The following is a 24,906-nucleotide window of genomic DNA, read 5'->3' as shown; positions in this document are numbered from 1 at the left end:
GTAATCTTGAACAGGCAAAGGAGGTCTTGTTCCTGTGAGGATTAAACCATATTCTAGTGAAAGTAGTTAACAGATGATTCTCTTTGTGAAAAATAACACCTTGATGTGCATGATGCTGCAGGACAAGTCAGAGCACACTGCTGTGGAAAGCAGCTTAAGGATAATTCAGTAATGAGTTTGGGAAACAACAGCTGCTAGAGGTAGAACAAACTACAGCTGAAAGGCTAAAAGTCAAGTGTTCCTCACATTACAGGAAAGGATGGGCAGTAAAGCTGTTTGAAGGCAGCATTTGCTCCAGAAAGCAAACATGCCTGTTCTGGGAATGCGTGACTAGAACAGGGATAGATCAAAGATAAAGGACTTTCAGAAGTGGTGATACGCTCCTTGCTTTATTGTACCAACAATTTAAAACTGGATCAGCAAGTAGACCAAGCTCCAATTACTCATTTCAGCAAGTGGGTACTAAGTAAGTTTGATCAATCTGTCTCCACTGCTGGTAAGAATTAAGGGAAAGGTAAGAGAAGGAAGGAGCTCAGTCTTTATGTGAGTTCTCATGGTTGAACCAAGATCTGGCTTCTAGATAGAAATACCTGGTCTTCTAAAACTACAGGAGAGCAGGTCTGACAAGAAGAAACATGCAGGGGTAGAAGTCCACCAGAATACGTGCTCTGACACGAGCTTAAGTTATGTCTACTTAAACCTCTACTTGTACATGGATTTTTTTACAGCTGTACAAATTAACAGACACCTCGATCACATCAATGAATTCTTGCTCCTTGAAAGGAGCAAAACAGAGAGAAGTCTTAACTTCACGTCATGGAGAAAGGCTGTTCTCGTACTGCCCAGCTGTATTTGAATGTTTAAATAGGAGACTGAACAGCAGAAGAAAGTGGTTGAAGTCTTGTTTTATTCAGCTGACAAAGTGGCAAATCATTAATGGTAGGTTACAAACATTATTTTGGTTGGATCACAAGCCCGCTTGGTAAGATGGGGAAACAGAATTCTTACACAAATTGTAGAGAAGCTTCCTGAAGTTGGTTGTCATGATAACTCAAAACCAATACAAATACAACAGGTGGTGAAGTTAAATACAGTGCAAGGAAACAAGACGGTACCCGTGCCTTAATTTAACGCTTCCAGCCCTTGCCAACAGCTTGGTTTGCAACCTTTAGGAGATCATGGGATTTCTTTCCGGCACAAACGATTGCTGAACTGCCTCCAAAGCTACAATCCTAGCTCACTGCACTTGAGTTGTTCCCAACCCCACAGCACTGGCATACGCCGTCAAGATATCCACAATTTGTTTTGTTTCTAGGGTCATTCGAGCTTCGGTCAGCCAGTCGTGTGCCACTCTCCTAGACTCTCCTCTTAACTGGTTGACAAATTTAGCTGCCAGCTCCAGATCCCCGTGTTCAATGCAATACGAAGCGTAAGACAGTAATTTAAACGTATCGAGGTCATCAGGGCTGAGCTCAGCAGGTGGCTTCAGCTGCTGCGGGTGAAACACAAGCAGCGACTGCAGGTAAGACAGGAAGTATTGATACAAGCTGTTTCTCGTTTCATCGATCATAGCCACTCTTTTTGCCAGTTTTTGGACTGTGTAGAAACGTGCTCTGAGGGCCTCTTCACTGTATACTCCCCTCGTCAGGGACTCCTGAGGGAGAGCTGCTGTTAAGGCATCTGTAAACGCGTTGTCAGAACAACTGGCTTTGATGGCCTTCACCGCGCTCTCCAGTGGTTCTGTGGGACTATCCCCAGAGGCTGTTTTCATGCAATATTTGAGCGCCTCAACAGAAAGCCACAGCTGATGGGCCTTTCTGGCTTCCTCTTCTGCTACTGCGTGACCTGCAAAATAAGCCAAGAAGGGCACTCTCAGCTGGGGACACACAGACAGGACGAGCTTTGAACACAAGCAGCGAAAGCCATTCCTCTTAAACACCCTGCTGTCAAAAGCAGTCGCCCCCTCGGCACTCAATCTTAAAGCAAGTCTGTTCCGCAATTCAGGGTTGGAACAAGATGACAGCTTTGGACTCATGCAGCTGGGATTTGCTGGGTGCTTAGCAGTGTGGCAAACCCAGGCCCATGAGCTACGTGTCTAAGCCTGGGTTTAAGCACCCAGGTTTGGGTAACAGGCCCTTGGGGATTGCGACTTTAATCCTTAAAGAAATGTGATTTCAGTGCTCACTCTCAACTGCTTGCTCAATTCCTTTCAGCCTGGCGTAGGCAGTGTTTATGTCCAACGTGAAGTTGTCGAGCTGCTCCTGAGTAAGGCGCCTGAATTGCATTTCTTGTTCACTGAGTTTCTCCGATAAGTTCTGAAACAGAGCAAGATACATGTATCAGACCAGAAACAGCTGTTTAATCATATTTACCTTATTTTTAAGATATGTTTCTATAAACCTGTTGTTCTTGCTAGGGACAATGCATGTAGTAAATACAATATACCAGTAAGAAGCCTTATTAGGGTGAATTTAACAGTTACTGCACTTGTAACTGTCAACAATTTCTTACCTATAGCAAAAGCTTTTAAGACAAATCTGAATAAAACCTACGCGTTCAGGCACTTTATATCATCTCTTCAAGATGAGCAGGCTTCCCTCCCCAGCCTGCATTTCAGTCTTCTGCAAGATGCTTCAGAACTCTCATCCTGTGAAGCGTGTGCTTTGCAAGGGTTCAAATATCCCCCTAATTCCCTTGGGGGCTCTTCCCCCTCACCTGCTCAAATTCCACCTTTAGTTCCTGCTCCTGGATCTTAAGAACATCTCTCAGATGGTCTGTGTGGGCAGCAGCCTGCCGCCGGAGCTGGGTCCTCATTTCGCTCTCCATCACCTCTCGGACTTCTTCAACCTGTACACACACAAGCGGTTGTTATTACGCCGCTATTTTTCAACTGCTTGTCACACGCTATGATTATGTCATCCATCAGTGATTACCTAGGGTACATTTTATAGAAGTGGCGCTGACAGAGCCCACGTTTCATCTTAAAAAGCTGCCAAGGTCCATTTTTATAGCTGAACCTCTTCCTAAAGATGCTAAAGAATAGCTTCACAGTCCGCAATGGCTGTAACTGGTGGTTATACTCACTAGGCACTTAGTGCCGCTATCAAAATACTATATAAAAGATACAGTAACATGACAAACTAAACACTGGTGTTTATAAACCAGCTTCCAAACAAAACGTACTTTACCTTTTCCCTACATGCTGTAATACTGTCCAAGTTAGAGTTTAATAAAATGGTAATACCCCTTTTACCTGGTCTTGTATAAAACAGCCACTTTAGAGTGCAGGTTTATTTAGAAGCAGTTGAACAGTTTTTTCGTTTTCTGTTTTTTTTAAAAAAGGATTGTGTCATTTTCAACCTTACATTAAATGCAAAGATGATAGGTCAAGCAACTTTTTAAGAGAGCTCTCAGTACTTGTCACTGCAGTGCTTTGAACTTACAGGCTATAGGTGAAATCCTTAGTATCCCTCAAGTCAATGCACATTTTCCAACTATGGCCAGCATTTGATCTCATTTTCAGAGGCACACGTGAAAACAGCAGGAGTATTTGGCAGAAGCGTCTGCCTGCGATATTGCATCTCAAATGATAAAACCTCCAGTGCCCCAATTCCTATGTCTTAAGTTGCACTTGCTTCATGTCCAAAGCAGCGTTAAAATTCTGAGGCGTTTTCATAGTCTTTCTGAAAGAAATCGAATCCCAAACCACTGGCAGAGAGTGGAAGGACATGGAGACGCCTCCTGGAGGCAGGGCAGAGGGGCTACATAGCCCTAAGATGGCCATACCGGGTCAGATCAAACATTTACTTCGACCCAGCGAGCCTATCTCCAACAACAGACAGAATGTGAAAAAGTCATTCCCTGTTTCACTGTCTGATTTTACCATTCTAACTTTGCAGACGTTTCCTTGCTCAACATCTCCTTTCCACGCTTATCGTGGGGGTCACCCTATCTGAAGTCTCCCATCACTCAAGAACATCCCAGTTGCTCTTCTGTGCGCTTCCTCTAGCTCTTCTACTTCCTTTTTGAGCCAGAGATCCAAACAGGCGCGTTAACGCCACTTTACCTTCTTCTCCTGTTCTATTTCAATCTCACTCTTGTGATGCTCCAGCGCTTTGGCCACGGCTGCCTCAAATGCTTTTTTATCTTCAAGTTTCTGCTTCTCCAGGGCCGACTCGATGTGCTGCTGTTCCCTCACCCGCTGCTCCGCCAGCTCCTTGTTTAACTGGTCAATGCGACGGTGGGCGTGTGCAATGAGAGAATTTAAGTCGTCTGTCGATAACTGGCCAGCTAAAGAAGACACAGGGTGTCAGGAAGGTCTGCGGGGAAACCGCCACCATGGTGCTTGCCCACCTCCCACTCGAGCACTCTAAGGCTCCACATGGTTGACCAGCGAGCACGTTTTATGAAAAGTTTCTGAGCGCTTCAAGCCCTTGACCTGTACTAATGCCTGCCCAATACCACTTTCTGAGCCACACCTACAAGCAAGTACTTTCTATCTAGGAGAGAAATTATCTTAGTTTCTTTGAAGTGATTCACAGCTATTGTTTACACTCCCATAGCCGTGTCACACTCAGACACGGTCTGAGTGTCTCCTCTGAGTCTCAGAGGAGACTGTCTGAAGCTGTTGTGAGAGATGGCCAGAATTCATGTTCTCTCTTCAACAGCCCTCCAGGCCAACTGGTCACGATCAGATTTCTTACCCCAATTTGTACCTTTCAGGTTTGGCTACTCAAAGAGCAGTAGGGGTCACAACTACATCTGTGTCCGCTAAGGAGTTTGCTACTTTTCTTGTGGGAGAGGAGGACAACACGAGCTACGTCTGCAGCGTTTGTAGATTTGATGACCTGAGAATGGCATAGGCTCTGTAAAACGCTGCAGCTCATTTTGCACTGGCTGCCAGCTAAATCGCCTGTACAGAAAACCAGGGACTACTCGGGAAAGCATTCCTGCAGGGTCCAAAGCAAGTGAAATTCAACAGCCTGTCAGCCATTCTGCTGGTGAGCGCTGGAGAAAGGACTGGCGCAGGAGGGCTCGGTGCAACGGTGCTTGTGTTCAGTAGGGAACCTGACCAGCACCACTAAGCTCAGTTGTTGAACTTAACACTATTACGTACAGAACGGGGCTTTACTGCACCCCAGTTTTAATAGGTTTCTTTGTTCAAAAGGGAAAAAATAAGTAATAATCAACCTCAGAATCAAAGAGTTAATCAACACTTCTAAAATCAATCATGAATATTAAATTTGGAGAATCGAGCCAACTTCGAATTAAATGAATCTGGTTTTGGTGACCCAGCTCAGGACAGCCCTTATGTGGCTTTTCAAGCACACGAAGTACCTAGACATTTCAGTGGCATCAGCAGGAGCTGGTGTATCCAGCACCTCCCTCAAGCCAGGACTGCTGCGAGGCGGGCCTACTTGAGGACAAACACCGTCACACAGCTTAACTGGAATTGCTCAAAGTTTCTGTTTCTCATCGGAATCTCAGCAGCAGGTATCGACCAGCTTAAATTCACAAAGAAAATGTAAACCTGGCTTTCACAGGCCAGCGATCATGCTCACCTGGGAAGCGCTGCTAGACAAAGAGTTTGTGGTTTAAGCTAGACATGCAGAACTAGTGGAAAAGATCCCAAAGTGTATTTCAGCCTGAAATGTTTTAGGAATGCAACGTTTCACCCCTTTGTTGATACTGCCTGTAATTTGAAGTGATGTACCACACAAACATAAAAAAGAACAAAGAGAAGAGATGACATTCACAAGACCAGAACAAGTTACAGGAACTCACCTAAGTCAGTTATCTCTGCAACAGAAAGAGGAGAGGTTGGAAAAGTTAGTGCACATTCACTACAGCAAGTCAGTCATGCAAAAGTAAAACAGAAAACTAAGAGCTGCTTATCTACAGCGACTTAAACGTGAGTCCAAGTCTTCAGGAACTTAGGAAGAACACTATGTCAAGTGTAAAAGTCTCTCTATATTACAGGCAAGATGTAGCCCAAAACATCCCAACCACTAAAATCACCTTTGGAAACCCACAGATTGATGTTGAAGTTTAGCCAAAGCAAGGAATAAAAGTTCAAAGTAGAAAAGTGCAACAGGACACTGGAAATTTTAGTCTGACATTTCTAGGTTCTTATAAATCAGAAGCGGTTGGTTAAGAAACAAATTCCCAAGCGGCAGTGAGAGCCACGGACCCTAACAAGTCAGTCCCGTATATACTTCAGTAGGTCACGCCAGTATGAAATTGAGTGCACGGAAGCTACCAGGAGATTCCCTTTCCTCCCTCAAAAGGGCAGCGATCACAAACCCCAAGATGTTCTCCCTTTATCCTGCACAGGGAAAGGCAGCTCGTGAGAGTTCAGATCTCGGGCAAAGAACTGCAGTAGTAATAGCATCAACAAAACATAAGATGCCTATTCACTGCTTCTGTGCAGCATTCTCTACTGTTCAAGGCAAGTCACTGTGTTTAATTTAGAAGTAGCATATACTGGGGTAGGTAGGGTACGAACAATGCGTTCTATCTTTCAGTGCATCTATCATTTCAGTGACGATCTAGAGAAATTCGGGGAGTTCTCCATCACTCTCTAATAATGGCGTATTATAACAGCTACGATCACAGAGAGTCAACCAGACAAATACTTGATCAGTGAGCAACACAGATTTGAACCAAATCTGGAGTGACCCGGCTCTCCTCCTGGAATACCAGGGAAGGGAAGAGATGTTTAAACAACCGTATGGTATTTATCATACAAGAGCTACATTTTTTGAAGCTTCCAATACAGCACAGGTAGTTCCCAGAATTAACCCTCTTCATAACACCTGCTTTAGATGACTTATTTTAATTGTGAACTAATTTTCACTTCAAACCAACCAAATGATATGGAAAATGTGATGCTGGACATTCAGTTCAGTGGCCGTAGTTACAGAAACACTGCAAACCAAAGCGACTGGCATGTAACAAGCACGAAGTAACCCTGCAATCAGAGACTTACTTAGCCCCTTCCAGCCAGGCTGTACATCGGGGGTGATGCTGTCAAGCTCTCGCTGAAACTCTTCCCTAGCTATAGCCACAAGCTCATGATATTGAGCCACTATCTTGGCCTCAGATTGTGCTGCCTGAACCTGCAACAAACAAAAATGAGATCAGTGTATTTTTCAAGGCAAATATTGCAAACAAAGGCATACCTAATTTAAAGCCAGGTCCCGAGTTAGTGGCAGGTATCATTACCCTCCAGCCCAACCAAAGCAAACGCACTTGGGGGAGAAAAAAAACCCCACCCTGGGATATCAAACCTCTTGTATACAATAATTATTTGCTGGAACTACCACAAATCCATTTCTCCTCACACGCACACTGTAACTAGGTAGCCAGTCTGTAGCCTAGATGGGACCAAAAGAGTATCTGAATTCAGTTTATATCTTTAAAGATCTCCAGCTCTTTTTCTCTGCTTTCAGCTACCATATGGACCTAGTGAGCCAGTCCTGCGACAGCTGCCCCCCTCTCAGTAAGTGCTGATATCCCCACTATTAGGCTAAATTCTCCACTCAAAACGCACCTGATGAACTATCAACTGTGCTGCAAAGGAGATAATTTCACCTTTACATTTCTTCCCCAGCCTTCTGAGCTGTGAAGTGATTTACCCACTAAGTCATGAGCACAATTTGCTCCTACTCCTCCCTAACCTCATGGTAAATTCAAATTCCTCTCAGCATCAAATGGAAAGAATTACAAGTCGCCTACAGAAAGGACAATCAAGCTGGCTGGAGACTCTTTCAGGACAGAGTTCAAGTTCTTCTTGCAAAGATCTTGTCATGACTGTTCAGTGGTATATAATCAGCTCAAAGACTGAATATAGCTAAAAAAGACTAGAATTTATACTTGAAAAATATTTAACCTACTACAGAGGACTTGGGAACGGGAGGCCTGCACAAGCTGCCAAGTGGTCCTTACTCTAATGGCAGCTAAAAAGTCTGTGGAAGCACTACCTTTTTCACGACGTTGTCCAAGTCAACTATCATATGATGAAGATTTTCTTCTGCCGCGATAATGTGAGATTTGGCTCCTGCGATCTGAGACTTCTTGGCATTCTCGATTACGCCTTTCATCTTCTCTAACTCTTCTCTGAAAAGAGAAGAAGCTGCTAATTAGAGCTGCTAATTAGAAGCTGCGTGCGGGTCTTACAACATAACCCCAAAGAAAAGTTTACTTTATGCTGTCTGTATTTATAGGAGGAGCTACTGGATAACTCCACGGGTGCTTCCCATCTACCAGCTCCATGGCTAAGATGCTGTGATTAAAGATTATTTTTTTTTCCCCACAGCCTGAAACCTAAAGATGTCCGTGGGTCTGTCCCATGTAAAATGAGAATTATTTATAGTGTAATTAGTACTCAAGTACTCAAGACTTAGCTGGAGGGGGCAGATGAAAGAAAATTCACTGAAAGGAGTTAGTATTAGTAAAACTAAGTTAGCGTTAGAAGGCAGACATCTCTATCACATAACAGAGTATCAAGGAAACATTTTTCATATAGATGGCTTACTCTTGCAGAAGTGTTTTGGACATGGTGACTGGTGGAGATCAATGAGGATGGGAGAAAATTTATAGAGCTCTGTAAAGATGGATTTATTTTTTTTGTAATTAAGAACGAACCGCTTTCCTCTAATCTGAATAAGCATTGGAAATCAAAGAAAAAGTGAAAAAGCGTTCCTTTTCCAAATCCATTCAAACCAATGGAGGTTTCTAATGGCCTCATTGGAATAAGGAACAAGCTTTAAAATAAACAAACAAGTAAATAAATAAAAGTGAAGGCATCCAGTAGAGCAACAGAGAATGAAAGCTAGCGCATCTGGGGTTTGCGTTAGCTTTGTTTTACTCTTTGAAACCTCAGTTACACCTCCTAACTGTTTTTAGTCAGCACAGCAACTTCAAAGATAAGAGACGTTTGTAACTTAAACAGCAACCGTGCAACTTCAGGGATGATGTTGCCCCCTCAGCCTCAGAAGCATCAGAAGGGCTTCCAAATTTATGTCTACCCTCATTACAAGGGCAACTTGGAGATACTTGTCTGTCATCTTATTTTTGCTGCTATAATCCCTACGCAGTGAGTCTGCACACCAGACCCAATGCGCATCAACGCGGTTTATACAGAACCTTGGGTTACGAGCAGTGCTCCGTTTCAGAACTCAGATTTTTTCTTAGGCACGCGCTTAGTAAAAATCTAACTTTAAAAGTAACTCTGCTGACAGATGGAACTGCCAAACGATGCCGTAAGGTTTAATTTTTCATTACAACTAAAAGCAGCTATTGAGTCAGTAACACCATTACACAGAGAGTGCAGTCATGGAGTCCTTACAATAGCTTTAATAATGACAAAATTATCCAAAAATGATACAAAAAGGATTATGGATTTTTTTTTTTAAGCTTACTTGAACTTACCAGCACTGTAGATAAGTATTAAAGAGATAAACAAGTTGTTAAAAAGAAGAATAAGACTGTTTCAGACTCTTTGGTACAGTGAGGACCATGTGCACAGGCACCTAAGATGTACAAACTGGAAATTAAAATATTTATTAGTGTATGCGACTTTTTTGATTGGGCATAAACACATCAGTTTAATATGAACACAGGTGACTGCATACTTTCTAGAGACTCATCTGGTGTCTGCCGGCCCTCGCGTGGGCAATATCAACTTACCACTCGATAAGCCTTAAAAACAAGCAACTTACTTGGCTTTCAGAAGGGCATCAGCGGCTTCATCCACCGCTCTCCTCCGATCCTTCAGCGCTTCCTCCAGCGTGCGCCACTGGGACGATTTTGTCTCCCCAGCAGCCTAAGCAGCATAGATGCCTAATTAGGGCCACCACACTCATGAGATGAGAGTTATCAAAAGGGGTGGGGGTGGGGGGTGGGGGTAGAAAAGCCTGTAGAGATTCAGAAGTTGCTACATTCATTTCACTCAAACTGAGCAACATTTTCATCGTTTTACCAGCAGCACAGCTGGAAGACGAATGATTTTTCCCTTCCAATGGCTTTTTTTGTTTGAATGTTTTTCTCCACCTGAGCAACAGCCATTTGCCCACGCAGAAAAGCTTATGTGGTGCCACAGCACGGGGGGGAAATCTCTACATGTATTAAAGTACTGTAATACTTTAAAATTGCTTTTAAGCTTAATACTTAAAGTACCGTAATACTTTTAAGTTGCTTAATTTTAAAGTAAGCTTAATACTTAAGCTTAAAAGCAAACTCTTAAGCTACCTGTTTTTCTAACTACTAGATTAAATCTCAAGTGCTTGTTTAGTTGCCTGTATGCCCCTGTCCATTGATTAACCACTAAATTGTATCCACTGCTCCAAGACTGAATAGGAAGCAGCGCTTCACACAAACCCCAGCATTAGCACACCAGAACCACAAGCTGGTATCGCTCGTACATCCCCTACTCACTTCCAAACAAGAAACGCACAAGCCAGCAAGATTTTGGCAGAGGGAATGGTTCAACCGAATTATCAGAGTGGACAGTATGATACCCTAACTATATTTAGGTAAAAAAGGGGCTTGGGAATTAAAATACAATGAATTAAAATACAATGTGAAGATTATCGGTGTATTAACTTGAATTTTTCTACTTGCTGAAGGGGAATAAAGGAGTTGGGGGGGAAAAAAGTCAAACGTAAAACCACTTTATTATTCATTCACACCACATTTCATGAGTGGAAAGATTAGTTAAAACTGTGATAAACACGAAGACGCTGCAAGAAAAGCTTCCTACATTATCTTTAATTGTGAGATGAAAAGTTTTGCTGAACACAAAGCAAAAAAAAAAAATGCAAATTGTCCCCATTTGTCCAGTTTACCTCAGAATTGTCCATGGCCTCCTTCAGTATTTGCGAATGGGCATTCACTGCTTGCACAGCAGACTCCTGGGCAGTAATCGCCTGAAGGGTTATACGAGCTGTTGCGCTTAGGGCTCCTTCTAGAGTTGCTGCAAGGGCTGGGGGGAAAAAAAAAAATTAACTGAATTAAACTACAAGGAAAAGAGCCGTAGGAATAGTAAATTGACACGTTACATCCTCTGTGTCTCCTTACGTTATTTTCTATGACCCAAAAGAGTTGGTCAGTTTGGGAACCGCAGCCTACAGAAGAAGAAAGGTTGACCAGGACACGCTCCTTATTTAGAAGGGTACTAAGGTACAAGTCTGCACTTACAGCAGTAAAGCCACTCGGTGGAAGACCTTTACCGTGTTTCTGCAGGGGGGTGCATTTAACCGTTTTTTCCATCTTCATTTGTTACAATGGTTATTAAGAGAAAACAAGTAAATTTTTCGATCTTCCACACGGAAGATATATTCCAAACGCAGATTTATCCTTCCTAGCCAAGGCGGCAGTGGACTCAACTATCTATTCCTATTGGTATAGAAGCACAAATAAGCTATTAATTATTCAAGCAGGAACCAAATCAGAATGGTTCATCAGAGTGAGCAACGTCTGCCTTTCTGGAGCCAGACATTTATTTCTAAGTACTGGGGTAAGTAAATCCAGCTTTCCAGTAAATACTCCTCTGGATTTTTTCAGTGTAACATCTCAGCTTCTTCACTTGCAAAAAAGTCCTTGTACGAAGCAGACAACTAATGCCAAGCCTCTTGTTGCTGTTCATGTTGCTCTTCTACACCAGATAAAGCTCTGAACAGAAGCAAGCAGCAGCAGACCACAACCAGCATGTCTACTCCGAGCCTGGTAAGGCCAGGCTTGTACACCCTTCTCATCCCTCACGTGCAACAACAGCCCAAGGCTCGGACTTTGGCCGAGGACCAAAACAGTCAGAGGAAAAGTCTGAGCGTGGTCGACGCATCTGCCGAGACCCCATTTCACGTGCACAGCGGTCGGACAGGTCAGATCAGGCACGGCACACTGTGCCAGCGCCTCCTCCACCATCAGCCCTTTCCAAGCACTACAAGAATAATAAAGTAAAAAGGCTGTAGCTCCCACAGCAGGCTGAAGCACATCCAATACACGGCCTCAGTACTGTTAAACTCCCTTTCAAGCCTATTTTTTTTTCACTGGCTACACCTATGTTAACAGTAAACTTTCACTTACTTGAAATACAGTTTCTGTTCAGCATCCTTGTAGTCAATGCCTCTAGCCTACCCACCCCCAAAGACTCCTTCCCTCACCACAGGTCGTCTGCAGAGCCATTGCAGTCAGCCATCCCTGCATTCCCCAAGTCAGAGGTCATCCTTCAACACCCATCCGTTTCTCCAAAGGGCTGGTCTCCCTCTCATCCTCGTCAACACTGGCTGGATGATGATATGGAAGCTTTCTAACACTGCAATCAATCTGCAGCTTGAGCTGGGTTTGCTTTCAGAAGGTAAGTATCAAGGTACAGATTGCTCAGACATGCTCGACAGCAGAACACTATCTACCAAAAAAACACTTCTCTCTTTTTCTGGCTTCCCCTGAGGCAAACCAGGAAAGGGCCCAAAACTCCTGATTTAAACAATGATGCTGCAGCCAAACCAAGACCAAACAACAGCCCAGAAGTATTTAAAATCTAATAAACCAAGTGGGGAGTGAGGGGGAAGCAAAGCTCATTGTTTTGAGCAAGACACACAAGGCGGACATGAGTTTTGGGACACAGGAAAAGCCAGACCACCTCTCAATAATACAGCTGGATTAATAGGTCTGTCTGAGTTAGAACCCAAGCAAGGAACTGTCACAGTTCCCAGCCCAGAACCTACAGGCAACTCTCCACAGAGCCTCGACAGGCTGTCCCTGAACCACTATCGAACAAGTCCAGGCAGCAGCTGTGTAGACAAGGACCCGGGGATCCCAGAAGATGGCAAACTGAATACGGGTCAACAGCGTGCTCTGGCAGCAATGAGTCCTGACCGCGAACAGGGCTGCACCAAACAAGAGCACATCCCACAGAAGCAGTGAAGGAATGATTTCCCTCTAATTGGCACTTACGAGACTACAGCTGGAACACGGTGGTCTCGTTTTGAGAGACTCTGTATAAGAAAGGTACAAACAAACCAGGGAGCGAACACTGGAGAGGCACTAAAGATGGTTAGGGGATGGGAGCACATGGCACAGATGAGAGGCTGAGGGATCAAGGCTTCTTCTAGCCTGAAGAAGAGAAGCTGAAGGGGTATCTTCAGTAATGCCTTCCACATCTAAAGGAGTGTTACAGAAGAGACTGAACCAGACTTCTCAGGGCTGCCCAGAGAAAGGGCAAGAAGCAACAGATCCAAGTGCCAACAAGAGAAATTAATTGGATGTATCAAGTTCTCCATCATAAGAAGCACTGGCAAAGCTGCTCAGAGAGGTGGAACAATCTCCATCCTTGGAGAGCTTCATACCTCCAGGGGAGAAGGCCCTGAGCAACCTGCCCCAACTCTCCAAGCAGGGGGCTGGACTAGAGACCTGGGAGGTCCGTTCCAACCCCAAATTTTCCGTCATTCTTTGACTATCAGTTACTTCTTAGTGGGTGGAAGAAGCTTCAACACCACTCATTCTGCCAACACAACACAACACAGGGACAACAACAACGAGGTGGGTAAGCAACTTAGAACTCCAAAGCCAATACAGCCCAACAATTCTTCTGTCACGTATAACACACATAGGAAAACTACCAGTATGGACTTACCCGCTATCTTCTCTTGCTCCTCTTTGTCTTGCTGGGCAAGCCGGGCTGCAACTTCTTCTGGTGACCGTTCTTTTATAGCATGTTCTTCCTGTTCTTTACCTGTTCAGAAGTAAAAAGAGTTAAACTGTTTTAGCAGAGAGTCCAAATTAGTATATGGATTACTTGTAGGGAAGTAACTTTCTTTTCAAAACTGATTTTTATAGTCAGTATCACCGTATAAATCTGACTTCTGCACGAAGCCATGCTGAAACTACCTCAAGCGTTTTTTATACCCAGAACTACAAAGGTCAGTCTTAAATCTTCTTAAAATTAAAAATTGTAGCATGGATACCTCACATGCATCTGTAGATTTTATGTTGACTAGTTACAAAAATATACAAGATTCAGAAGTGAAAGGCAAAGCAAGAATTGGAAAACACTTATGGAGCCAAGCTTAAATTTTAAGTAAGTATGGTTTTTTTCAGTTCTCCTTCGGCATGCTTGGAGAGTCCAGCCAAGGTAAAGAGAGATTAGGGAGGGAGCTATGGTGAATCACTATTATACTCTATTCCCTAGCCTAAGGCTGCTTAAAATGCCTTTAAGAGTGAGCGTTGACCTAAGTAATTCTCTCAAGACCAACAGCAAGTCTGCATCTGAGCTGAGGAGAGAGCCCAGACCTCTCAGCTCTCAGACTCATGCTGCAACAAAAACCATCAGGTTACCTTTTAATAATGCTGATGCCAACTCTGAAGAGTGTATTTACTCATTGCTGGCATACTTTTTATGAACTGTGTTCATATATAAAGAAATTAATATCATCTCATCTGAAAGAGACTATCATATAGAAGCTAGTGCTTCCTGTTGAGTTAAACAATAAATGCAGTTTCTTCACTTGGCCCTGGGCAGTCACGCTTTTCCAAACAGCAATCAGAAAGCCACCAGTTTGCGGAGGCAAACTGGACTGTACGAGTTCTGGTTCAGCATAAAGGCAGGCTTTCCTCTCGCGTGCACGCCTATACCTGTCCCAGGTCTCAATCTCAGCTTCTTAGTACGTTAAAAATCTGTTAACGGATGATGGAAGTTTTCTTCTGCAAAAGGCACAAAGAATCGCGCCTTTAAAAACCGACAAATACCAACACAGAAGTAAGAATTTATGCACTCGAAGCTACAGGATTTTGTTTTCCTTCATCGTGTCCATACGACCTTTTTCACCTTCTTCAGTCTGTATCCCCGGAGCTGGCACCGACATGGCTACACCTGTTGCAGAGATGATCTGTGCTGCAGCCTTGCCTGCTGTTAAATACAGTTATAGAACAAAACCAGTTAGTATATATGTGCTATAATGTAAGAACAGGGATGTAAGACTTAATTTTTTTCCTCTGTAGAAATGTATTATTTGGACACTGATACTATTATTTCCAGAAAAAGAGAATTTCCTGGACAAACAGCAGCCAGGTGTTACTTACATACACACACAGCCACGAGAGACAAATGTAAAAAGATGTCACAACTGCTCCTCTCTAAACCAGTTCCATTTGATCTGGCTTTACAGTAGCTCAGTAACTATCCAAAATTAAGCTTCTTGCGCTTGCAAGAAGAAGAGGAGGTAAACGGCCTCAGAGTCCAGCACCCAAAGCGCTCTTCCCGCTGAGTCTCATATCTAAGCTATGCAGGATAGTCATTGTTTATCTTAGAGCCCAAATATTCCACAAAGTAAATAAATTTCCTAAAAAATAGAAAAAAAAAAGGCTAAAGCCATTTTAGGCAAATTTTCTTATGACTGAAAAGAAAATAACATTAATTCTAAGAAATTATAACGTACTCCTCTTCAACCATTCCAAAGGACTGTTTTAATCTACGCTAGCGTGTATGATATAGGAGATCATTAGGTCTTTTGCTTCTCCCTACATGATAGTCTGTAAATTTACCTTCTTTTTCCTCTGAAGGAGCAACAGCTTCTGTTTTGCTCATCTGGGATTTGGTAGTGGGCTGTTTAGACTCTTTCATTACTTCTGCTACAGATGAGATCTTCAGTGGACCTTGCTGTATCTTGAAAAATCGAAAATAAGAAACACCATCAGTTTTCCAAACAGCCTGTGTCTCACCGACTCCATCATAATGGAAAAGAACAATTCCGTGTCCAGACGACTGTATCATAAATCTGAACTTCAAGGTACGCATGAGAACAGTAGCAAGGCCGTATGATTTCTCGCCTTGATTTTTAATTTAGAAGGAATCTTTACAATTTTCACCTCTCCAAAACTGAAGGTATAGTAGTGGCAGTTTTCACTACAAACAAGTATTTATTTAGGTATGCATAAGAAGCAAATAATTTCATGTCCCAAATATTCCAAACGCTTCTGCGCGTGCTGAACACTACAGATAATGCAGAAACTATAAAAATCACACGCACGTGAAGGTCTAAAACAACTCCAGAAAGCAGATTTCAATTATTTCCCCCCCCCGGACATTATTTAATCCATACAGGTGTATCTTCAATTAATTCAGTTGACACTTCTCCTCTTCATTTCAAACCTCTCAAGCATTTAGTGTCAAAACAAGTTAGGCCATCAGTCTTCTCTGCCCAGCTTCAGTTTTTCAGGTAACTGCTCCAACAGCTGGCTCCCTCAATTGTAATTTTTTGTCCACCAACACTTACGGGAGTCACCCCTCCCATCCCGCTCAGTCTCTAGGCAATTCCTTTTCAAGTTGTAGTGGAAAAAAAAAAATATATATATAATTGTTTTAAAGGTACGTGACTGCATAATTAGAGATATGTTTTTAAAAAAAGAACAAACGATGATTTTGTCTGGATATCACTGAACAGAAGATGCTACAGGCATGGTGTGGGGTTGACAGGCACGGAAGAATCAGAGTTGCACGACTTCACTGATTTCCCTTTAAAAGGATTCAGATGCCAGTGTTCAGGGCAGGCGAACGCTTACTCAGGCGCAGGGTATTGTGAGCTTTTGTGCTATTAATCCTTTAATATCCATCATGCAAAGCCACAAGGTAAAAATAAAAGCAATTGGGTTAGAGCCGTGACTGGGCAGATGATAACTTTGCCGTCTGACCCATCTGTTTTGCAAAATTTACTTGTGCCTGGGAGGCACGAGGAGCCTGGATGGTCACGAGTCAAGTGTAGCTAAAACCAGAAGAGGTACAGTTTGGGTTAACTGATATTCTCCCATTCATTAAGAACCGCTTTCTTAAACTCCAATTAAAAATATTTTGGGTTTCTTGAAGGTCAAATGGCTTCTGAAAGCTCAGGACAGCCGTGGCTGGAGCAGCTTTTCAGCATTCTTGGATAATTGGGAAGCATTTGCTTTCCGATGCAGGAACAGAGAAACTTCCAGATTCAATTTCCAGGGTTGTGCTGAAGGCTGTATCAAGTTTTCCCTTCTGCGGGGTCGTGTCACTAGGATTTCGAAGTATGATGCTCATGCATGGCTCTGTACCATTCAAACTTTTATTGATTTGAAAAGTTCTCAGTTTTCTTTAAAATAAATTCAGCTTAGAATAAAAGTTGTCTAATCCGGCTATATCGCTAACTACACTGAATCTCTAGCCACAGTAAAACAGTTGAATTCCAATGCGTCGCCTACCTCTCTCTCCCCCCAACTTATCCGAGTATAAGCAGAAGGGCTATTCAGTTAGGATCCTACTAGATTATTTTACTGTAAATAAAAATAACAGTTTTACAACCCACAGACCACAATCGCAAGACGATAATGGCAAACGTACAAGCGGCACCGTTGTGCAGCACCACGTAGTACCTCAGTACACAATCCTTGCACCTAGCACACAACAAAACTAATCAGAACTTGAAAACTAAGAGCAGATGCTCTCTTTAAAAAAAGGAAAAATGAAAGGGTGGGGGTGAACGGGAAACACTTACCGGTTTCTTTGGCATCGGTGGGCTATAAGGTGCGGGACCAAGTGCCATTTCAAAGAGTTTATCAGAGTAAGGAACAGCCTTCTCTACGCTCTCCCGGAATTGCGTATCATAGCTGGCATACAGGATGGTTCCACCTACTCCTCCGCCCACAAACAGGACACCTGCACCAATGATTTTGCCTACAGAAACACTGGGCGGGGGGGGGGGGGGGGGGGGAAGAGGAGTGAAAGTTATGTAAATTGTGTTACATGACAAACCACACACAGGTTGTAAGTCTTTAGCTTACAGCTGGGGACAACCGCTCTGTTCCAGAAGCCTGCCAACAAACCCAGCACCCACTTTAAAGCACCCACTTTCAGCGCCAGCGAATCCCTGGTACCGTACTGGTTCATGACTAACCCAAAGATAAGACGGCAACCCGCAACCTTCCTTCTAAATATTGATCATCTTGATGCGCTTCATTTAAATCTGACTGAATCAAACAAGGAACACACAAAACCATGAGAATAAGAGTTACTCAACAAAAAAAATCCCACCACTACCAGTTTGCCCTCACATGAAACTAAGGAGCAGATTCCCTCTTGGTCAACGCACCAGAAGAACCAATTCCACCCTCCAAAACCTTCTACGTACCCAGACTCTCCCGAGGGGGTAGCATATCCACGGTACAGTCGTAACGGACGGAGTGACGCTCTCCCACACCGGCTATTCTGCAAGGGGTGGAGGAGGCAAGAGTTAAGCAGTGAGCACGTTTAAATGTCTCTTCACCTCAGCAGCAGTATCGGACCGGTTTGCTCCATCGCCACATCTCGCCCGCCCTCCGAAGGAAAGCAGCAGCTGACGTTGGGCTCTATTTTCCCTGAACAAAGAGAAGACCTTTCTCACGTGCAGCTTGTAGGTTAAGGGCTTTTTAAGAAGTAATTGGGCATTTTGAAAAAAAGGGGGAAAAAAAAACCAAAAAAAACCCCAAAACCCAAACCCCGCCCCAGCTTATTTCTGCATTTATTTTGCCTATTTATGTCCCCGACCTCCAGTTTGGGCAGTACAGCTGGGTGAGTTCAGATTCTCTTCAACAATCTCGCGCGCTAGAACAGCTCGGCTGTGAGCAGCGCAGAAGACAACAGCAGCTGTTTAAATACTTGAAACTATTAAAAACTAGATTTAATACTTAAATTTATTTTTATTTCTGAAGACATACAAGCAGTTCTCCTTGACCTTCCAAACCAAGACTTCCTCTTTAAAAGAATTAACGACGCATCCACTTTCCAGACAGACATCGGATTATAATATAAATGAAATTACTATATGAAGAGTGATATTTCATTATATTCTACTTAACAAAAACCACATTACCCAAGATTTTTATCTTCTTTATATTTTAGCTGAAAATTAAGATTAACCAGAATGACTGGTTAAGCTACTCTAGCCTACAGAAGAAGGAAAAACGCTGTCCCCCTCAGGTGGTTTTTTCCCCCCACATGTGAATTACTAAGAAAGAAATACAGGACTCGCGGGAAATCAGTGTACGAGGCACAAAAGGGACTTTTCCCACAGTTGAGGTATTTTAGGCAACAAGAAAGTTTTTATTTAAAAAAAAAGAAAAAGAAAACTGGGAGATGCTTCACTACAACACACCCCCAGAACAGAAGTTTCTCTACTTCCTTTTGCATGTGGCAATAAGTACCAAGCACAAGTCTTGTGGTTTAGGTCCCATCCTTGTCTAACAGCGTAGAGAGGAAATGCCGGAACACTGAATTCTTATTCTTTCCAGAACGGCAGCCAAAAATTTTTAATTGGTAACAGGAGCACGTGTACAGCAAGAGGAGACGCGCTCTTCTTACCCCCGAGACCTTCACGAGCCCTAGCTGTGCTCCGTGGTTGATTTTCTAGTTTACAATGGATAGAACGGGAGACAAAATAATAAATACATTCTGTAATGTTTTTGATTATCAGGCTTGACTGCCCCAGAAGCACACACCGAGGCCTCACCAGCCCTTTCAAACGGAACGTCACTAATAAAAGCCTCTTTAATCATTTTGTAATCAACTGCTGGACATGCTTCTGAGTCTCCACAGGTCCCTAGCACACCACGAAGCATAGGATGAGTGAAATATTTGAGCATTACGCCTACAGCTCAACCCAATAAAATGGGGCGGGAAGTTATTTTCTATTGATCCGTTCAATTTCAGTCCCTTCCAACACTCCGGGTTTACGTTATTTTGCCTAGAACTCACCTGGAAATCAGCCGTCACTCCCAAGCCCCTCGCCAGGCTTTCTGGCGGTTATCCCCCCCTGCGCCACGGCAAGAGGGAGCTTAAGGCAACTCACTTGCCCGTCCTTGCTCAGGCTGGACTTGCCTTCTAGGCGGATTCCGGAGGCTGCCACAACCGTAACCTTGTTACTGGGGCCAGTCCACCCATTTTCATGTTGGCTACAGCCCCTGCTCACACCTAGTGACGGCAAATAACACCGTGCCCGTTCAGTAAACACATCTGCTCCCGCGCTCAGGAACAGGCTGCACTTCGGAAGCTAGCAGGGCAGAGGAGAAACCTTGCTGCTTCTTGTTCGGCGTTTGTGCTTTGTACATCAGGAGGGGTTTTTTTCTGGGATTATCATTTTTGGTCCAGGTGCTCTTTGGACCAGATGATCTTTCGAGGTCCCTTCCAAGCTGGGCTGTTCCACGATTACCCAAATCCTCATTTTTATTCATCGTTCACCAAGCTGAGAGGAACCGAAATGCAGGCACTCAGTCTACGCTGTCAGCCTCTCGCACTAGTGTACATGTAGCAATGGGAGCCATAACTAAACCCGAAACAAGTCCCCACCAACTCTTTCTTTCAAGGTGCTACGAACAGAAATTCCCACAGCTGGCCAGGGGAACAATAACTGAAAATCTTTAGGTACCAAAGTTTTATGAGTGGAAGCCCAAGTCTAATTTTCCTCCCTCGCATCCAAATACGCTATTACCTCCAAAACTCACTGAGTTTTTAAAAATCAATTTTTTTAAAGAAGCACTGCTCTCTTTCGGCCATCATAATAATGTTGCTTGTATTTGCTAAATCACCGTAATTTGGAAATTTACAGGCAGTTTCTAATCTCCCCTTTGCATAATTTCCAAGAGTTTGTCATTTTTTAGACCCCTGTTACTTATTTGTAATAATGCCTCAAAGGATTTGGAAGAAATACATCACACGCGCGTTGCTACGTCCTGTAAAAGGCAGAAATAAACCACTTGCTGTCCTGCAGAAGAGAAGACAGAGGAAACCCTTTGGATAAGGCATCACGCAGACAGCACGGATCCCCGTAGCAAGGGCACTGCAGGGCAACCGTTGCCATTTCTTCCTCCTCTTCCAGCAGTTCTACCTGCTATTTGTTTCACCTAACTTCTTAAATGCTTATTATTTTACATTCCTTATCTACTATTATATCAGCACGAGAATCACTTTGCAGGGCACATCGTACCTTCACTCCGGTTCACATTAAGAGCCCCAGTGAATCAGCATTTGAGGTTATCCACGTGAGCTCGCCCTGGCAAAGCGCTCAGGACAGGTACAGCGCGGCACGGCAGAGCATCATTAAAAAAATAAAATCTGCCTCGCAGGCTTATACTTCGCGCCTAACTTCAAATAACCAGACACAGGACGCGCCATCCTCTGCGTTCATTCAGCCCCAGCTAAACCTCTCCTCGTCACCAGACTCAAGCATCTTGACCCAGAATTCGCACAGAACGAGGCTTGCAAGACACGTACGGTTTTCTGCAACATGGGATTTGTTTACTTAAACAGAAAGAGCAAAGCAGAAACTTCAGAGGAAGTTCATCTTTGTCACAAGAGAGGTTAGGTGTAACAAGGATATCTGACCACAGAACTCGGATTAATTTCCCATCATTCAAGACTTCTGCCAAATATCGTACCTTTTTACAAAAAGCCCTCTGTTTCTTTTCAAAGAAAACTGCAGAAATACTCCGAGTAAGGGAAGAAGAGTCTCCCTGCAGCGCTGCGCACGTAGCTGAAAACTTTTATGAAATCGCTGTGATGAAGACCCACTTCTCTCAAAGCCACAACTTCAATTTACTCGTTAACGACCTTACTGCTCCTCCACGCACCGAGCTCACAGTGAGAGAGGATAAAAATTCTTGCCAGTCTCCACCACGAGCTCTCTACCGGGATTTTCCCTACTTAAACCTTCATGCTGCTCTGGCTTTGGGGAGCAGCAGTTGCTTTGCTACCCCCCCATCCGGCCACGCTCTGCTTCCCGGCTCTCTCAGTCTGCTCAAGCAACCGAGCATCATCAAGGCCCTGTTACCCCACAACCCTGACCAGGTCCAGCTCTCCTTAAGACAGCTGGATTTTTTTAACCTGTAAAGGAGTATCTTAACATCACAAAACAGAAGCAGACTTGCCTCACTGTCAGCTTCCATATAACCTATATGTAAAAAAGGGTTTATTTCCATTCTTAAAAAAATATCGTTGAAACTTGCCACTCCTAATATTTAAAACAAAAAAAAAAACCCCAAAAAAAATCCCCAAACACATTTCTTTTTGGGCTGTATCATAGCAAAACAATCAAGTTTCACTAGCTGAATAGCAAGGTACCAGCGAGGTGTCATCACTCACAATAACGCCACCATGGGGACTGCAGGCGGGTGCCGAGGCTCCGGCCTGAGCTTTAGCTGACTGAACAGGGCGAGAGAAACGCCTAAACATGACATGAGACGCGCTGAGTCTCGGGTCAAAAAAAGAGGGACAAGAGTGCTGAAGGGGTAGTAAAGACAAGAAAATGGAAGACGAGTAACGAGGTGTAAAAACTGTGTAATTGAGGCTGCCTGGGGATCAGCGCAGCTGGAGCGGAGAATAAACCAATGCTGCTGCTCCAGCAAGAACCTGCCTGTCGAACGTGCTCCCCCAGGCAGGAGGATGCGGGCAGCGAGGACGCCTTCCCTTATTAGCAAGGCAACGGGCAGCACAGGCAGATGGAGCATCCTGGTGTCGCCGCGCTGGTGCCCCTTCCAGGCCTGACAGCATCAGCGTCTGCCTGACGACCTCTCAACAGCCAGAGGGTCTTACTGCCCTGACGGGAGTTTTCGCTGCTTGCGGAAAAACTACCTAGTATCATCTCAGATCAGGTTAGCACTTCTGGATTAGAGTCCACAATTCTGCACCCTCTTGCAAAACAAGTGCTATAATTAAAACACTTGTTTCTTATTTCCAGTTTCGGGCTCTTTTGCCACCCAAAAAGAAACAAGTTTTAGTTGCAGAAAGTCCATGGGACCAGCAACAGCCTTCACGTGTACATACTGCAGTATGCCACAAAGCTTCCCCCCAATGTGAATAAAAAGAAGCAAAAACTATTTCATTGCATGCCCACTTTCGCTGTCCAAACTAAATCGCCGTTGTATTCAGTCTCATCGGGAAATACGAGTAGGGATGAAGCGGAAAAAAAAAGTTATTTTTGGAAGTAAGGAAACAAACAGCAAGGATACAGACCACAAACTTCACAGAGCGCTGTGGCATCTCTGGGTTTGCACGGTTCTTCCACCCAACATTTACAGACCGAAGACAGGCTTCCGAGCCGCAGAGCGCAACACTGGCTTTTCCAGTGCTGTGCAGTCATTCCAGACACATTCTTTTACAGACCGAACGCATGCGAATAGCCCTAAGTGATAAACACCTGCGAAAGCCCGTTCGCTGTCCTCTCAACTCCCAGCTCAAACCCTCCACAGGCCTGCAAACCCAGAGCCTTATTTTAGCGGGCATCAGATGACCTGGCCCGGAGAACTCTCCAGCCTTACGAAGCAGCAGAGGAAACGCCAGCTGCTGCGCTGGAAAAGGCTGCCAGCTTTGAAGCGGTTACCTTTCAACTACAGAGCCAGCGGGGGCTGAACCCACAGCTGTCCCTTTGCTGAACGGTGCGACTGGGGAGCAACGAACGCTGAAACGTAGAGAACAGAAAAGCGATCTCATCGGATCATTTTTTATTACTGCTAAGCAGGCACCTAAAACACAAGTTGGGGCCTTAGTAGAGGAGTCAGCCTCTCCTGTAAACCCTCGTACCCTCCCAGAGTTGGCCGACTGCTTTAAAGAGCCCCCGTGGCGTATTTCCGTCCTAACCTCTCCCGACGAGGAAGGGCAAGGGTCCAGAAAATACACCCGACGGGCGCTCCCCCCCCCCCCGCCCCGGCATCCCGTGTTCTCTCCTCTCCGTGCCCGACTGCGAGGACTAAAGGATCCCCGTTACGGCCACTCGGTACCACAGGCCCCCTCACACCTGAAAGCTGACGCTACTCGTCGCCCCGAGCGCCGGGACCCCCGTTATTAACGGCACGGCCAGGCGATCGGACCCACAGCGGTCAAAACGGGGAAGGGCTGCGAGGTACCGGGGCCGCCGGCCGGGGCGGCGCAGGGGAGGCCGCGGCGGGGAAGGCAAGGTCACGTCCTTCCCCGCCGGTGAGCGGGCCCCGCCGCCCCGCCGCCGAGGAGGCGGCCGGTCGTGTGCCGGCGCCGAGCCCTGCCGCCCCTCCGGGCTGCGGCCGCCGCTCCCCGGCGCTGCCCCGAGGCCTGGACCGGCGGGAGAGGCGGCGGCAGGCCCGGCGCCGGCAGGTGACGGCCGAGGAGACTACAGCCCCCAGCATGCAGCGCGGCGGGCCCGCCCCGCCCCGCGTCTCCAGGGGCCTCCACCCAGTAGGAGACCCGTGGCAGACTACAAGGACCGGCGTGCCTTGCGGGCGGCGCGCCCCTCCGCCCCGCGCAGGGCTGGCGCGCTGCACGCCGGGACTCGTAGTACACCCGACGTACCCGCGCCCAGCCCCCGCCCGCCCAGGCGCCCTGTTGGCGCACGCGGCCGCCCCTCAAAAGCCGAGCAGCCAATCGCGGCCCGCCCGTGCGGAGTCATTCAGAGAAGACCGAGCCGCGATTAGAGGACGCGCCGCGCCCCGTACCCCCGCCCCACCCCGTCTCCGCTCGCCCCCGCCGGCAGGCCCGGCCCGGCCCGGTCCGGTCCCTGGGAGGCGGGCGGCCAGGCCTCACCGGCCGGAGGGCAGGCGACAGAGAGGACGGCTCACGGGGCTCTCCCAGGGCTGCGCGCCGCCCGTCGCCCTGCTCACCTGCGCGGCCACAGCGACCCCCGCTCGGTGGCACGCCCGCAGCATGGCCTCGGAGCCGGTGGCGGCCGGGGGCAGGCTGCAGGAAGGCGCCGTGCGCGGTAACTCCCAGCGCCGCCTGCCTCCGCCCCCCCGACCGCGAGTAAAGTGCGGCGCGCATGCGCGGCGGCCGCTCGGGCTTCCGCTCCGCCAGGGGCGTGGCCGCTCCCAGCGGAGAGCGGCGGGCAGCGCGTCCAATCAGAGGGGACGGAACGGGCCGTACGCAAATGTGGCCTCCCGCCGCCGCCGGCGGTG

General features: G+C 45.7%; 1 protein-coding gene across 5 annotated transcripts; it reads right to left on the bottom strand.

Moving 5' to 3' along the window:
- Positions 1 to 889: 889 nt before the first annotated feature.
- IMMT (inner membrane mitochondrial protein) lies at positions 890 to 24,725 on the bottom strand. Of its 5 annotated transcripts, none has more exons than XM_076335725.1 (15): positions 24,616 to 24,725; positions 18,147 to 18,223; positions 17,514 to 17,703; positions 15,544 to 15,664; positions 14,819 to 14,908; positions 13,637 to 13,735; positions 10,848 to 10,984; positions 9,723 to 9,826; positions 7,983 to 8,118; positions 6,989 to 7,118; positions 5,785 to 5,799; positions 4,067 to 4,290; positions 2,716 to 2,847; positions 2,186 to 2,315; positions 890 to 1,845 (listed from the first exon to the last, which is right to left on the bottom strand). In XM_076335725.1, exons 1-15 carry the CDS (start codon positions 24,658 to 24,660, stop codon positions 1,238 to 1,240), a joined length of 2,238 nt encoding a protein of 745 aa, XP_076191840.1. In that variant the 5' UTR covers positions 24,661 to 24,725; the 3' UTR covers positions 890 to 1,237. The 5 variants fall into 5 exon arrangements, with proteins under 5 accessions (XP_076191840.1, XP_076191841.1, XP_076191843.1 ...); XM_076335726.1 differs by having other exon boundaries at positions 14,828 to 14,908; XM_076335728.1 differs by lacking the exon at positions 24,616 to 24,725 and adding an exon at positions 23,781 to 23,935.
- Between the last annotated feature and the right edge of the window lie 181 nt (positions 24,726 to 24,906).

Source organism: Aptenodytes patagonicus, chromosome 4, assembly GCF_965638725.1.
Source record: "Aptenodytes patagonicus chromosome 4, bAptPat1.pri.cur, whole genome shotgun sequence".
Classification (NCBI taxonomy): Eukaryota; Metazoa; Chordata; class Aves; order Sphenisciformes; family Spheniscidae; genus Aptenodytes; species Aptenodytes patagonicus.
The sequence above is the reverse complement of the archived record's forward strand: the minus strand, read 5'-3'. Positions and strand labels throughout refer to the sequence as shown.